The sequence below is a fragment of the Martes martes genome (genome assembly GCF_963455335.1).
Source record: "Martes martes genome assembly, chromosome: 6".
In the NCBI taxonomy this organism is placed as follows: Eukaryota; Metazoa; Chordata; class Mammalia; order Carnivora; family Mustelidae; genus Martes; species Martes martes.
Window position 1 is genome coordinate 7,453,872 of NC_137893.1, and position 16,947 is coordinate 7,470,818.

The 16,947-nt window shown below is 44.4% G+C and overlaps 1 protein-coding gene across 1 annotated transcript in view; it reads right to left on the reverse strand.

Annotated features, from left to right (window-relative positions):
* SLC22A3 (solute carrier family 22 member 3) overlaps positions 1-16,947 on the reverse strand; it is an 89,942-nt gene that overhangs the window by 9,640 nt on the left and 63,355 nt on the right. Inside the window, exons 6-7 of the mRNA XM_080806637.1 lie at positions 5,483-5,580; positions 5,149-5,363 (exon numbers count right to left, since the gene is read on the reverse strand). Coding sequence (XP_080662763.1) covers positions 5,149-5,363; positions 5,483-5,580 — 313 coding nt within the window. The remainder of the gene's footprint in view (positions 1-5,148; positions 5,364-5,482; positions 5,581-16,947) is intronic.

Genomic DNA, 16,947 nt, shown 5'->3' on the forward strand with positions numbered 1-16,947 from the left:
TGCCAGGGAACGGAACGTGGGATCTCTTGCCCAGATTTCCTGGGTCCCAGCCCGACCGGGCAACCTTTCCCTGCTCTCGGGCTGCAAAGAATGTCGCCTGCTACTGTGGAAACAGCTTGATTATCCAGGTTAAGTTCTTAAGTTTTAGGGTTTTTTTTTCCTACTGAATCAAGACAACTCTGTAAGGGAGTCCCGCTGACAGTTTCAAGGACAGTTTAAGTTTACAACGGAAGCTGGAACTGTTTGCTGGAAAGAACCAAACAAAAACCCAGAAACCAAATGAAAACACACATGTGTGCACATAAAACATGTGATTAGCTTAGAGAATACAGGTAAACGCCCAGTCAAGTGAGTACAATGTTCAGAAAACGCTGTCAGCGGAGACCCGGGAGGAGCCGTGGTTTCTCCTCCACGTGGGCTGGACTCTGAGCGCCTCTCGATTCCTGAGCAGCAGAGGCCACTGTCTAACCACACTGGGCTAGAGATCTGGGTGAAATGTGTAATAACACACAAGAACCAGAGGCACAGAAAGTGAAACGAAAGCAGTTTGTTAGGAAGTGCAAATGATGTGTGACTATCACGTATGCAAACAGAAACTTCCCATCATCCCAGTGATAAGCTGCCTTCATCTTGGAGCAGCGGTAGACACGGTAGACACTTTTCGTAGCAATGACAAAGGAACACAAGACAATTTACAAACGAGGACTGAGGCTGGCACTCTCTCCAAGGAGTCCCAAGAACACAGAGAAAGACGGTCCCTCTGAATAGGGGTTTGGTCAAGAGACTGGAACAATGAATACTGTTACGCTGAAAAGAAATTTAAAAATTAAAAAAAAAAAAAAGAGACAGGAGATTACTGGGAATAAGACCTCAAGTTTTGAAAAGCAGGATACAGGATTTTAAAGAAACACTCTTTGACGTCTCCTCTGAATGTACCATCTGCTTTGAGTTCTGAAATAAAATGTAGTGAAAATTTGTACTAGAGATGTGTAAATTAAGGTACATTGGCTGGTTTTTCACTTAAGAGAGAAATAAAAGCAAAAGACAGCCTTTCTGTTTCAAAAGGGGTACTTAACCAGGCAGTTAGGTCTGTAGCCATCCCAAACAAATCCAAATGAAAGGCTCAGGCGAGACCACTGCAGACAAAGAAAACCTTCTAGTTTTCCGACTTTAATCAGAGTTCAAAAATGTGGGTCAAAAGCAGTGAGGTTTAAGTGAATGTACAGCCAGGAAGGCTTTTTTTTTCCAGAATCTCATTCTTCAGGCCATAAAAAGTTGTGCTTAGTGGAGGGGAAGCCAGTTAAATTGTTCTCAATAATTTTAGAGCTGATTCCTCTAAAAGGCTAATCAGCATTCTCAGCATGGGTCGTCCTCCTGTTCCTGACGTCAAGAATGACTGAGAGGAAAAGTCTTTCTAATGTTAATTCATAAGCCCAAGTAACCAAGTCCAAAAGCTCCCTTAAGGAGAAGGGCTGCCAAAGGAGTGAGGAACTGCCCTTAAACTGTGGTTACTCACAAGGAGCATTAGGGATGTGCATTTCTTCTCGCCCATCACGACTGACATATGACTATCCAAGCAGCCGAATCTGGGAATGCACAAACAATCTGTGTCCAGAATAAGAGCGTAATAATTATTTTTCAGGATTGCTGAGAACAATTCTAAAGCTGAAATCAGGAAATGGTATCTTCAAAATAAAACTGATCAGATCACACGGAAAAGTCTGTTCTTTGCTTTACGTTTTTCCGTATAGGAAAGTGTTCTCTACAAAATCGTCTGATTCCCATTCATCTAGTTACTCCAATGTTGGTGCGGGCATATGGTCTAGAATGCTCTCTGGGACCATGTAGAATGCTGTGCACGTCAAAATCACCCCAATCGGTCTGAGCCCAGACAGAATCTTCCAGGGGAACGTTATATCATGAAATGATGGGCCACCCATAAATCCTTAACCTTTCTCCACCCATAAGTCCTTAACCCATTCCCCAATTTCATGTGCAACAAATACTTCTTACTCCATGTGCCCTGAGAACAGAAGACCTCCTGGTAGGATATTCAATCCCAAATGATACAATGTTAAAGTAAAATGGAAAGAACAGTGAAGTCTCCAGCATCCTCCATTTGTCCCCCTTCTGCTTAAATTGAACACTATCCCCAAGGGCAGGAGTTAGGTCTATCTTGTTCACTGCTCTGTTCCTACTCCTAGTTTAGTGGTGGCCATTCATAGATACTAAACAGACATGCATTGGCCAATAGGTGTTACAGAGATTCCCCAACTCTTAGAAAAATGTTTTAACTCAATGTAGTGGGTTGAACAGTGTTCCCCAAAGTCCATGTCCACCTAGAACCCAGAATGTGAGTGTATTTCTAAATGGGTCTTTGCAGATGTGATAGTTAAGATGCAGAGAAGAGAGGGTCCTATGAAGATGGGGGCAGACACTGGGATAATGTCAAGGAATGCCTGGGGGGATACCAGCAACCCCCAGAAGTTAGGGAGGATGAGCCTTCAGAGAGAGGCTGGCCCTGCCCACACTGGGATTTCAGACCTCCAGCCTTTGGGACTGTGAGAGAATATCTTTCTGTTGTTTCAAGCCCCCCACCCCCCAGGGCGTGGTACTTGGTTCCTGTAGCCCTAAGAAACTAGTATACTCGAGGAAAATGAGATCGGTGTAAATAATCAGTTCTGTTAATCATCGACCAAATCAGTAAGACTGAAGACTTTACACCTTCTTTAAATTTTCTGGTCTGAAGATGGACATTTTTGTAACTTTATTCAAGTAGGGTTTGGGGACTCCATAAACCATCATATAATTAATAAACTCATCTGTAAATGCCTGTTTTCACTTCCACAATATTATGCCATCTTTCTTGATCCTCAGATGATTCTCATAAGAAAAGACAGCCTCTCTGGGGCCGACACAAGGACACAAGGACTCCCGGAGAACCCGCCCTCTCGGGAACCTCCACCTCGCATGCGTGGCACCTGGAAATAATGAACTTGCTCTGATTCGCACATTCCCTGGGACTTGGCAGGGCTTCCCCATCCAGGCTCCGCTGTGTCCTGGGGCAGAGAGGATGCGGGTTGTATGACCCATGCATCTGGGGTCACTGCCCCCTCTGCAGCACGCTATGGTCATTGAGCAACCCTGACCTCTGACACATCCCTGAAATCATCCTCTCTCACCCGGGCCGACTGCCATGACACTGATTCCTGCTCTCGGCATCCCTCCCTCCTCACCGCTACCAGCCAACCTGATGCGACTATGAGGAAGCTCGCAGGGCCGTGCCCAAGCTCCTGGCATGGCCCGAGAGGCCAGTCACCGCTGGTGGCAGGCGATCTTTCAGCTCCCTTTTTTTTTGGATACTTGAGCGGTAACAGAGAATGTGTGGTCCCAGATCCCTCAAAGATGGCTCATACTTCTGAGAGCTGTGCTCTGCTGTGAAAAAAAATCTCTCCTACCCTTCCTTTCTGTCAAGGGGATTTCTTTTTTCTTTTATAAAGTTTGTTTATTTATTTATTTTTAGTAATCTCTACACCCAAAGTGGGGCTCGAACTCACGACCCCGAGATTAAGAGTCACACACTCTTCTGACTGGGCCAGCCAGGCCCCCCTGTCCAGTACCTCTCTCGTCCTCTGTCACACATGCCCAGTTCTCACCTCTGGGTAGTTTTTCCTGACCACTCCATGCATAAGACTCCTTGTACCTATTTTTTTTTTTTTTAATCATGCAGAGCCTTCAGAGAGCTTTATGTTTGTGAATCTGGTACAGTCGGCTCCAGAACAACAGGTTTACACTGCATGGGTCCGCCTACGCGCAGACAGCATTTCCGCTACACCACAGTATTTTTCTCTTTCTCATGATTTTCTTGGTGACATTTTCTTTTCCCTAACTTCATTGTGAGAATACAGTATATAATGCATATGACATACAAAATATGCGTTCGTCGACTCTTTTGTTATAGGTAAGGTTTCTAGATAACAGTAGGCTATTAGCAGTTCAGTTTCTGAGGAGTGAAAAGTTCTATGCAGGTTTTTGCTCATGCAACGAGTCAGCACGCCCTACCCGTAATGACAAGGTTTACCTCTAACTAATTCTATTATTTCATTTATCACAGGGAGTTGTGAAAGCATTAAAATATCTATATCAATGTTTATAGCAGCATTATCAACAAAAGCCAAGTTATGGAAAGAGCCCAGATATCCATATGTCCATCGACTGATAAATGGATAAAGAAGATGTGGGGTGTGTGTGTGTGCGCGCGTGCGCGCACAATGGAATCCTACTCAGGCATATAAAAGAATGAGAGAATAAAATCTTGCCATTTGCTGTAGTGTAGTTGGAGCTAGGGAGTATAATGCTAAGTGGAATCAGTCAGTCAGAGAAAGACAAATACCGTATGATCTCAATCATATGTAGAATTTAAGAAACACAACAGTTGAACGTGGGGAGGGGGAAAGAGACAAAACTAGAAACAGACTCTTAACTATAGAGAACAAACTGAGGGTTGCTGGAGGGGAGGGGAGTGAGGGGATGGGCTAGATGGGCATTAAGGAGGGCACTTGTGATGAGCACTGGGTGTCCTATGTAAGTGATAGATCACAAAATTCTACATCTCAAACTAATATTACACTGTATGTTAACTAACTAGAATTTAGTTAGAAGAACTTGGAAAAAAAAGCAAATTTTTAAAAATGGAGTATCCATACTCCTTACTAGGTTATGAACCTTCTGGAGTCAACAGGTGTCTTCCTTTCTTCCTTTTGTAACCCTGGTATTTTGCATGGGGCCAGCGATACCGCAGGTAATCAGGAAATACGGTAACCATGGTCAAGGAGTGCATGCGAGCCAGTCGAATAAAAGTGATCAGTAATAACCTACATCACTATAAGCTAGACTCTGCATGACAGCTATTCCAACCGTAAATGAACCTAAAGTGGAGAAAACAGAAAAATCTGTAGAACCAATCCCTACACGCAGAGTCATTACACCACTTAAGAAGAAAATTGGGTGACATCACTGTAGGTTGACTGGTACCAGGATTTTGAGGGTGGTACATTTTTGAAGGACAAGAAGTTCCCCATTCTTGATTATTTTGATTTAGGACTATTTCACGTTCTTGAGTGCTGGACAGCTCTGGGGGACTATTACCTTCGGGTAAGAATGCAGTCACAAGGCAGGCCACCCCCGCCACTATGTTGCTTCCCGCGAAGGGAAGGCGTCGTCCAAAACGCTCAATGGTCAGTAAGATCAGGAGGGCTGCGGGCAACTCCACAACTCCCGAGATGAAAAAGTCGATGTAGAGGTTGCCTCCTATAATTCCCAGGCGCATGACAAGTCCCTGATATACCACCGCGCTTGTGAACCTGGAGCAACAGTGAAAAACAACGGAGACCAAGTAAGGCATAACTTCAGCCTGCTCCAAAGGAAGGGGCGCATTGTAAATTCGATACAAGCTTTTGAGCCCATCACAAGTCAGACTTACCAAGCAAACATAAGAATAAGTGTGCACTTCCTCATTTGGGGAGTCCTCACCAGATCTAAAAAGGATGGGTTACTAACCTCCTCATCTGTAACAGTGATCTATATAAGAGAAGCAGATTTCAGTAGCAAATACAGCAAGACACACCTGTATATTATAGATTTTCATTGACCAGATTCAAAGCCACCAAGTCAAATGATCTGACTGAATCGACCAGGGTCTTTCACGACTACATCTTAAAACCTGAGAATGGAGAGTTTAATTCCCTCGCCGTCATAAAAGTTCCAATTCACAAAGATGTGGTTGCCGCAGGAGAGGCTGTTCTGAGGCAAGGACCAGGGGTCCTGTATGCTCATCTGCTCAGACTCACCAGGGACAAAAGGTGTGTTTTAAAGTACAACACATGTGTGCGTTTATTAAACTGGAGAAAATAAATGTAAAAATGGCATAAGCAGCTGGGATCCAAATGAGTGTTTCCTTTTTAAATTATCAACCTGATGTCAAATAAGATTATCTTAAACTCAAGAGCAAGCAGGGCCCCAAAGGTGTCAGTTTGCTTTGGTCCATTTATTTGAATCAAGTGTCTTTTCGATCGTGGAAAATTCAGCTCATCTCTATTTGGTCATCCGAGAAGTTGGTCTTTTCTTTCATTGCATGAAACAAATATTGCTGTTGCCTACAATTTATAAGGCACTATAAGGGAAACAAAGCCAGAAAGCAGGTACTTTGTCAGTCACCAAGGCTAAGCACGACACTGGGTGAGTCAAACAAAGCCTGGTATCTCCTGTCTGCTTGCTCCGGGGACGGTCACAGGCAAAAGAAGACTGCAAAATCAATGTCTTTGGATCACCTTCTCTTCCAATACCAGAATTTCTTCTATCCCAAGACACATATGTTTCACATTTTAACCTTTCCTAAATTGGGATGTGTCCTACAACTGAGCCGAAAAGAAAACAATACATTTAACGATATGTTTCAGAGCATGGTTTCTCTTACTTAGTGGTACATAAAATGATGGGTCTTACAATCAATAGGGTCTTAGAGTCAGCGACACAAAACTAGTTTCCATAACGATGCCGCAGGAGACTGCTAATTGGTTCTACCATCCATACTTTCTTTCTCCCTTTTGATAACAGAATCCACCGAATTTCAGTTTGGCATGTGGATACCTCGCCAAAGTCACATTTTCTAGCCACTCTTTCAACTACGGGTGGCCCTTTGATTAAGCTCTCAGTAATGAGGTGGGAATAGAAGCCATGTACTCAAGTTCTAGATCCAATCCTTTAAAAAGAAATGGCTTTGCTCTTTATTCACTGTCTTCCCTCTCCTAAGGGATGGAAGGAGATGCTGGTGAATTAGCTTTTCCTTGACAATCTGTTGCAGGTGACAGTTGTGGAAACAAGATAACTGGAACCTGGGTCCTGGAGGCACTCAGGGACCAGAGCTGCCTTCTAGTGCTGGGTTGCTTACCTCTGGGTGAGCACGTTCGAGAGAAAGACACTTTTCTTCCTTCCTTCCTTCCCGCCCTCCTTCCCTCCTTCCTTTTTCTTTCTTTCTCTTTCTTTCTTCCTTTCTTTTTCTTTGGTCATTATACTTTTGGGGTCTCTGTTTCAACAGCAAGTTGACCTGTACTCTAAATGAATACAATGCTTACGAAAATGTTGCCCAATCTCCTCTTCTAAATTCTAAGAATTTTTAAGACCTTTGCCGCTCCAAAAATAAGGCAGAAATACCAAAAATGAAAGAACTTAGGGTATTACAACAATGTATCATTATATGGTTGGTTATCAAAATGTTTTCCACAATTACTTTCCTATCTTGTCCACGTTAAAATAGTTCACTTCTGCCTCGGTGGCTCAGTCAGTTAAGTGTCTGCCTTCTGCTCAGATCATGATCCCAGAGTCCCAGCATCGAACCCCACATTGGGCTCCCTGCTCAGTGGGGAGTCTGCTTCTCCCTCTGCCCCTCCCCCCGACTCGTTCTCTCTCTCTCTCAAATAAATAAATAAAATCTTTTTTTTTTTTTAAATGGTTCATTTCTAAAGAGCATGTAATACTTGTTGGATTCTGGGCTAATTACCTTCCATGGATTATTTCATTTGATTCTCTCAAAATCCTCCAAAGTTATCAATCCTATTTTATAAATAAGAAAAACAAGGCTCATGACTTGAGGGATTAACGGGAAGGTGGTTGAGCCGGGATCTGAAATCAGGCAGTTGATAGGGATCCTTTATTCTTACTGCTCACGTTGCTGCTGAATGTATTCGAGGCTTTTTAAGAAAACTTCTGTGTAGCTGATGGTCACTTCATTTTCAAGGAAGGATGTTACACATTTGGCCAAAAAGCTAACCTTTAGTTAAAACATAATTTTATGGAAAAGTTGGATTTGACTAAAATCTAGAGCTTGAGGATCTTTACATTCAAGATCAAAACTACCCAGACTGCGAGGGCAGCTGTCGTCCATGGATATTTCACTTTTTCCAATGAGTCTTTTCTTTTCACTCACTTATGGGTCTTCCACGCTCAGACTTGGGTCAGCTTGACTGTGCTCATTCACTCTACTCCCTTTTCTCTAGGGAGTCCCGGGTCCGGTTACTCTGCCCATCCACACATCTGTACTCTGTACCACTGCTCCCCAGAGCACACAGATGGTGACGATCTTTTCTTTACTAAAGCACTATTTGCCACAATTTGTTATGGTTTCTCTTTCATTCCTTCTTCAGTCTTCTTATCTTCTCCCCACAGCTGTGACTTCTATGGACTAGATAAGACTGTACAAATTCACTTTCATTCACGTCCCAGTGTCAACACCCCAGAGTTAAAGGAGATCATGTATCATATATTTCAAGATCTCTGGTCAGTTCAGGAAGATAACTTGACATTTCAGCACTTTTGTAGATTTTTTCAATCACTCGCCGTTCTTAGAACTCTCTCTACCTGATGAAACAACTGAGCATCTCTTGCTTTTGTGGTATCTCTGCCGATGTCACTTTTTCTTGATCGTATCTCCAGGCTGGTTAAGTTACTACACAACCATAGAATTATGACATGATAGAGTCTGACAAGACAATAGAGGTCTACTGGTCTGACCCAGAGGTCCGCACACTTTTTTTTGCAAAGGACCAGACTATAAGTACTTTTGGTTTTGTGGGCAATATGGTCTCTGTTGGAGCTACTTAACTTTGCTATCACAGTGTGAAAGCAGCCACAGATGGATACACAAATGGATGACTATGGCCGGATTCCAATAAAACTCTGTTTACAAAAACGGGCAACAAGCCAGGTCTGGCCTGCAGGCTGTAGATCGCTGGCTTCTGAACTAGAAGGTTGGTGCTGTTGGAACTTATAAATGATATTCTTATATCCATCACAGAGAGGAAGAAGTTGAGGCACAGGAAAGATAAGTAGCTTGCCCACTGAGGACCCACAGACAGTAAGTAGATGAACCAGGAGGTGGACACCCAAGTCTGTATGTTACTAACCATTATGTTCTACTGTGTCTGCAGTAGGCAGAGTATAACATTTATTTTAATGTTGAAAAATATGCTTGTATCATTAATGGTTCTCACAGGGTAGTAAGATTATGGTGGGTTTTACTTTCTTCCTTTTTGCTATAAATACTCTCTTAAAATTAAAATTTAAACCGAAAGTCCTTTTCCTAACAAGAAGAACTATAGCTCACCTTTAAAGTAACGGATTTAAGTGAGACCCTAGTGTACCTTTTTTGTTGTTGGCTCTGTGTCATTCTCTCTTTCTTGTTCTTAATAGAACCCTTACTGCGCCTCCCCCCATCAATTCCCATTCTCAGGGGAGCTGATTCTGTTTCCAATTGTAGGGGAGACCTGGTTGCCGAAGGGCAATTCTACCCTCTGTGCCAGTGACTGGGCATGAGACCCAATTTGAACCAATGAGAAATCGTCTTGAGAACGTCCTTCACTGGGGGGCACCTCGGGTGCTCAGTCAGTTGAGCATCTGCCTTCAGCTCAGGTCCTGATCTCAGAGTCCTGCCATCCAGCCCTGCATCAGGCTCTCTGCTCAGCGAGGATTCTGCTTCTCTCTCTCTCTTTCTCTAATAAATAAAATCTTTAAATAAAACAAACAAAAAAAGAAAGTCCTTCACTGACCTTAAGTCAGAGGTTCCTGAAGGAATCTTCTCTCTACTCTCAGGGAATTAATGAGAAAATGGTGGGCTCAAGTAGAACTTAGCATCTATCTTACGCCCAGGAGGCCAACCGCATGAAGATGAAGCCACTCTGTCGGCAGAGTGGGGCGGGAGAAAACCACGGCTGGGACTGTTGAGAGCCAGGTCCAGCCAACCCCAAATGCTGCTATTAACCCTAGAATTCCAGATACATGAGCCAGGAAATGGGCTTATTGTTTAAACCCATTTAAGTTGGTTTTCTGTAACTTGTTGCCTAAAGCATTTAGGTCCAGAATTCAGTCCAGAACAATTCTTTTGCAATAATTGCATATTTTAGGCAAAATAATTCTGTATTAAATAATTAAAATAATTGCTTGAGTGTTCCAACTTACTCAGTAAAAATACTATTAGTCTTCATTTCAAACTTTTAAGATTGAGAATCAAGCCATCACATGATCTCTGCTTTCTCAAAGCACAAGTTTCACGCCTAACACATACCCTTCACCAAAAGAATATGAAGTACTGATAAAACCAAAGGTAACCAAGACCGTAAAAGCCAATCTTCCCTGTCCAGTGCATGAAAGGATTAATAGTACCTCCAAGTAAGTATGCATTTTGCCAATTTAAGAATAAATCCAGCTGGTTTTTGATTTACTGACATGTCCTCCACAGTGACGCAGATATTCTGAAAGATGACCCACTTTCTGGGTGATTGAAGACCTTGAGAGACTAAACGCCGTGTCTTGGGATGGGCATACGTCCAGTACAGTCTTGGCAACTCATGTGCAGTGGCCGCTGAACTTATGCTTCTTCTACAACAACTCCCAGCTCTGAATTTTGAAATTAAGCTGTGTTTATTTTGTGTTGCCAAAGGGTTACCAAATTTTGCTTACTCTGAGTCAGACACAAAAGAGTAGGAAGGCTAGATCAGGGTTATTATATGTACATACGTCAGTTTGCTTTATTGACATATAACTTTCATACAGTAGAATTCAGCGAGTTCAAGTGCACTTGAGTGAATCTTGACAGACGCGTAGAGCCGATGAACCCCGACCGCCGTCATGATACGGACCGTCTCCACTATCCTCAGGAGGCTTCCTCCCGACTCTACGGTCACCCTCTCCCCCTGCTCTTAGCCCCAGGCAACCCCCCGTCTTCTTTGTGTCATTACAGTTTTGCTTTTTTCAGAATTTCATATAAACGGAACCATACAAAATGTCGTCTTTTGTATCTAGCTTGGTATGCGATTTTGTCATATGTTTATGTCATCCAAGGGGTGTCTGCCTGCTCCAGTTTGGAGCAAAGGAAGATAGGAAAGGCTCGTGGTAACATTTGTGTGTTTGGAGTCTTGTTGCCTAGTAATGTCACTCGTAGGAAAAGGGCTTGCTCACAGGTAAGCTGCATAGGTCAGTTTCCTAATGTTTATGGACTGAGCTGCCTGCTATTTGTCCCAGCGGTCTCCTAATGGTCTTGCAGCTCTTCCAAGACTTTTAGGTTACATTAACAGTGATGTCGCCCGTGTTGAAAATGTACTTTGTTCATCTAACTGTGATTGATCTAGCTGCACGTACCAGGCTTCCTGGTACCTTTCTGAAACCTTTTTTCAAGCTGACATTTTCATTTAAATTGCCAAGGAAGAGAAAGACATTATAAATTACCGTCTGTTCTAAATATGGTGCTCAAGAAGTCCCCTGATGTGGGGCTGGTTTCTGGTCAAGAAGGACAATCAGTCAGGACCAGGAGAGAGTCACGGGGTTAGAAAACTGGTACGTGACCTCAACTCTGCAAACCTTACTTCTCTCCCCAGGAGCCTGAGGAGAGCAACACTCACTTCACTAGTACTTGGAGATTCCACTGGATCACACACATCCACACACGCCACCACACACAGGAAGAGCTCGATCGTGGACACGGGCAGCAGAACCATTGCTGTTTTGTATCATTTCAGAGACGTGTTACTTCCAGATGATGACTCACTTGGCACTTCTTTATCTTTTTCGTTAGTAAACCGTAGCTGACGCTATCGTGCCCCTAAGGGGAGGTTATTTTATTTTATTTATTTATTTTTAAAGATTTTATTTATTTATTTGTCAGAGAGAGTGAGCACAGGCAGACAGAGAGGCAGGCAGAGGCAGAGGGAGAAGCAGGCTCCCTGCTGAGCAAGGAGCCCGATGTGGGACTCGATCCCAGGACGCTGGGATCATGACCTGAGCCGAAGGCAGCCGCTTAACCAACTGAGCCACCCAGGCGTCCCTAAGGGGAGGTTATTTTAAAGATCACTTGGGCGCCTGGGTGGCTCAGTGGGTTAAACCCTCTGCCTTTGGCTCAGGTCATGATCTCAGGGTCCTGGGATCAAGTCCCACATCGGGCTCCTTGCTCAGCAGGGAGCCTGCTTCCTCCTCTCTCTCTGCCTGCATCTCTGCCTACTTGTGATCCTGTCTGTCAAATTAATAAATAAAATCTTTAAAAAAAAAATAAAGATGGCCTGACTTGAGTCCCTCCGTAAAGAGAAGAATGTTCATTGTGCCCTTTTTTTTTTCCTTTTTAAAGGAATGGATTTCTTTTTATACTGGTTTTTAAAAGTGTACCAGGTATATTTGATGTCAGTTTGGCAACTGTTGATCTCCCATGCCTTAGGCTGGGTCACTTTTCGTGAATGTTCCCGCAAGCAAATGACACTTAGTGAGAGTGGTCCTCAAAATGGGCGCCGTCCATGAATCAGCAGGGTGGCTGTCACCTGGGAGCTCGTTACACACACCCTAGCCCAGATTAGAGAATCAGCATCTTCCTTTTCAGAACATCCAGGGAGACTCGTGTGAGAAGCACTGATGGTCAAGGAATTGTCCTGCCTCAGAGCTGACTCCTAGCGTTTACTCCTCCCAGGTTGAGAGGCAATACAAGTGCCCCAGGCTTTAGAGGACAAACTACGCTCCACAGGGCCTGCCTGGGCAGGGGGGGCGGCGGGGGGGCAATGTCAGGTGGACTTGCGGTTTCATCTGGTTGTTCCCAAGAGGTGGATTTTTCGTCTGTTGCCATATTTCGCAAGGAAAAGCAAAGCCATGGATGAGAAGGGGGCACTTCTCTGTTCTTGAGTCCAATCCTGTGATGTAATCATTTTCACCAGTTCCCTACGGCTCTGTTCTCTAGAAGTCTTTAATTTTCCAGAAACCAGGGGGAATCAAATATGACTTGAGGATTTGGGGCTCATTGATCTGGAGGACCAGGGGCCATCTTCAAAGTTTAACTACCTGCAGGTCTTTCATACAAGCATCAGGGGCTGGAAGACGTCCATGAGTAGGAGGAAGTCCACTGGCGACTGCTGGGGGACCCACGCCCCCATCCCACCATGTCTCGGATGCCCCCATCAGTGAGATGAAGGCCGCACCAGAAGATCCAAGGGTAAGTGTTGCACCTTATAAAGTCTAGGCTAGCTTCTGGGTAGTCATAGCACTACCTGGTATCCATAAAAGTCAATTTGTCAAATAACCCATAGTGCTTTGGGACTTATTAAAAACTTCATTATACTTTGAAACAAGAGTAGATAAAATATTTACCCTACAGAGTTCATATTATAAATAAAAGTATATATTAAAATTATGATGCATATTTGCTGCTTAGCAAAGAATTAAAAACAAATCTCAGTCACCTAGACCAGCGCCATCCAATAAAAATATAGCCGAGTCACAGAGTTCGATTTAAGTTTTCCAGAAGCCACATTAAAAAGGGTAAAATAAACAGGTAAAATTAATTTTAATAAAATGTTCCACTGACTCCAATCTATCCAAAATACTACCATTTCAACATACAGTTAATATGAAACTGTGAAGGAGATCTTTTACATGCTCTGCGAAATCACTATGCAATCCGCTTTTATGGCTCATCTTGGCTCAGACTAGCCACAGGTCAAGGCTCCATGGCTGCACATGGCTAGCGGCGACTGTAGTGGACATGGTGGCTCCGGAGCACCTGGGGTCCAGCCAGGTCTTCTATCAGGATGCGCAGAGAAGATAGTCATTCCCTTCGTTTTGAATCTGGCTGGAGAGCGTCCCTCCCCGCCCCTCCCCCAGCAGGCGCGCTGCCTAGAACAGCGAAAGTGCATCCATCCATTTGGTCCCAGGAGGGATCCAAAGTGCAGACTTAATATTAGCAAAGGTTAACGGGTTGCAGCTGTGGGTCACGTGTTGGAACATTTTTTCATTTCTTAAAAACAAACTGAGAGAGTTTTTTGGGGGGGGTGCTGGGGGAGGTGTTAAAGTAAGAGAAAGAGAGAGAGAGAAGAAAAGGCACTTTCAGATCTAAAACTCTGGCCTTAGGAGCGCCTGGGTGGCTGAGTTGTTAAGCGTCTGCCTTTGGCTCAGGTCAGGATCCCAGGGTCCTGGGATTGAGTCCCACATCGAGTGCCACATCGGGCTCCCTGCTCGGCGGGAAGCCTGCTTCTCTCTCTCCCCCTCCCCTAGCTTGTGTTCCCTCTCTCGATGTCTCTCTCTCTGTCAAACAAATAAATAAACCTTAAAACACACACACACACACACACACACAACTCTAACCCTCAAGACTCAGAACTTGGGGGAGGAAACACCAAGATATGCTGTTAAGGGACTGAATTAAATTCAGGGAACCCTCCCACAGCATAAACGTCAGTGACAATTACTGAAAAAGAAAAGTTCCAAATATCACATTTTAAAGGACATCCAGAGCCTCACACTATAGTAGCATGTTCAAACACTCCAGATTTTTAGTTCTATGAATACACAAACGGAGCATCTGTACATCAGTAAGTAGCCAAGGATTTTTTTTTTAATAGAGGGAAAAGCTAAGGAGTGAATTAAAGGAAGTCATCCGATTAGTCCAAACAAAAGCCCCACCCCGGACTCCCACTCACCGGCGTCTTTAGCATCACTGCTCGGTAGTCTTCTGGACGCTTCCGAAATAGTCTTAATCAGAATGAGGTCTTGAATGTGACCGGAACAGGATATGGACTCAAGAGACGGCCGTTTTCCTCACTGGCTGGGGGGGATGTTGGCCACCGGGTCCTGTTAGCTGCTGCCCACACCGGCTCTCTTTCCCGGGCGTTCAGGTGTTTGCAGGACGCCCGTAAAAAGGCAACTTGGCCCAGTTAGATTCCCGGCAGGTGTCTTTCTGCCCAGGCCCGTGAGTGTAAAGCGCTTGCTCCTGTCCCTCCTCTGACTTGGCAGCCCTTTCTGTACAGGCCAAGGGCAGCCAGACGACATGAGACTCTGTCACGCAAGTGCCCGGGGCCACAGTGACAGGGCATGTCCAGGACAGTGTTCTCAGAGAGCCTGCAGGCTGGCACCGGCTGCCTCCTGTATTTGTGCCAGGGGCCTGGGTCCCTCTCCTCTTTTCCCTCTTTCTGTCCTTCACAGCATCTCCGTAAGCTGAGATGGGGTCCCCGCGAAGCCCGCGGTGCTAAGCTGGGTTCTCAGGCATCTCTTCAGGGCGTCTGTCTGGATCCTTGCCCTGAACTGGCTATGCCTGGGGAGAGGCCAGGCCGCCCTTCCACTGCCTTGATGGCCCTGGGCTCCTGGCGTTTTGTCGCCCTCGGCCTGGCCTTCCTTCTGCTCCCAAGGGGCCCCGCGGCTGGGGTGTCTCTGATAGGAAACGGGTCTTCATAATATCCACTGTATTTTTCCATAACAACTTTTAAAATTGTGTTTACGCTTTGACCAAACTATTATTATTATTATTGTTGTTGTTGTTATTATTATTATTTTACCAGTGATGAAGGTGAAACCTACTTTGTAGCAGCAATTTGAGTTGAAAAGCATTCATCTTCCTGAGTCAGTGTTTCTCAGATTGAATCCTGGATTCTTAATCATTCATTCTCTTTTAAAAGAGGCCCACGGGGTGGCACTCACTGGCACTGTTTGCCTAATATTTTTGCTTCCCTACCTCCCTCCTTACCCCATTATGGGGGCATGATAAGATTGCATTTCTTGACTCTTTGTGACTGGGTGGGACCACCTACCCAAATGCGCCAAGGACTTGTGGGCATTTCATGGCCAAAGCAAGATCCCCTAGAATTCTCTTTCCTCGATAGTCCAGGCAGCAGCTGCTGAGACAGCATGGATTATAGGGTGGGGACCCTGCTCCAAGGAGAGGAGGCCCCAGTGAAACTATGGGGCATAGACAACGGCCACTGAGATTTTGGTAATGTTTGTTACACACACACCTAGCTTATCTTGAGTGATAGTCTGTGGATTTCTCATGTTTACCCAAAAAACCTCTGGTCCCCACCTCCTCTTGACAGGAATTTATTATGCTAAGTCCTATATTTCTACTTCAAGTAATTAAACTTAGACCGTTCAATTTAAATTTGGAAAAAATGCAACTTTTACGATTTGTTTCTTACTTAGAGTCAATAACTCCTTTTGACAAAATCATACCATTAAAACTCCTAAAAAGAGACGATTCACAGACCTGTACCCCTGGGGCAAATAATACACTATATGTTAATAAAAATAATTAATCATAAAAAAAAACCTCCTAAAAGAAATGAGGACTATCTCTTCTGCACTTTCAATTTATAGGCACTAATCAGTTTATCACAGAACTTAGCCATAAAAGTATAACACCGAGGCAGAGAGAACCCTGGGTAGAACGTCCCTCCCGCTGAAGGCTGGGAGCTGCCGCAGCTACCCAGGTAAAGGAAACGTTAACAAATCAAATTGCAGCCCTGGGTCGATCTCACGGAAGTGTCGGTGGGTCTAAAAACCGTGATCTCTTCTCACATTTAAGAAGTGGGCTCTTCCGTAGCACCTCTTTTTAAGAGGGACGGGGGGCAGGCATTATTGTCACAGAGGGCAAACCTCATTACGTAAAGAAATGAGAAGCCCTTGGAGGAACAACCATAACGCGTCGGCCTTCGCGTTGCTGACATCTCAGCTCCGAAGAGGAGCTCTGCTTCATGTCAGGGAGGAACAGACTCATGAAGGCGCGGCGCCGCAGACGAGAAGTCTTTGGGGCACTTACTAACAAAAACATATCTACCTTTTAAGGCCAAGAATGTGAAGATGACTGGTAGCGGTATATGAATCTGGGGTCCAAGTGCAGTGGTTTATTACCCATTTCTTCATCCATACGGAGTTTCCTAAGAAGGCTATCTTTACCGATCCCCTGCAACCTGCCTGTGTCCTGGCTCAGGTCTGCTGCACAGAAGCACATGTTTGAGTCACTAATTATTGGGGTCCTTAAGAACTGTAGACAGCTCTTAGGTTGTAAACTAGTTCGGACCCTGAAATGGGAACTTGAGGAATGAGAAATCTGCTTATTAGCTGGAGCTCAAAAAAAAAAAAAAGAAAAAAAAAGAA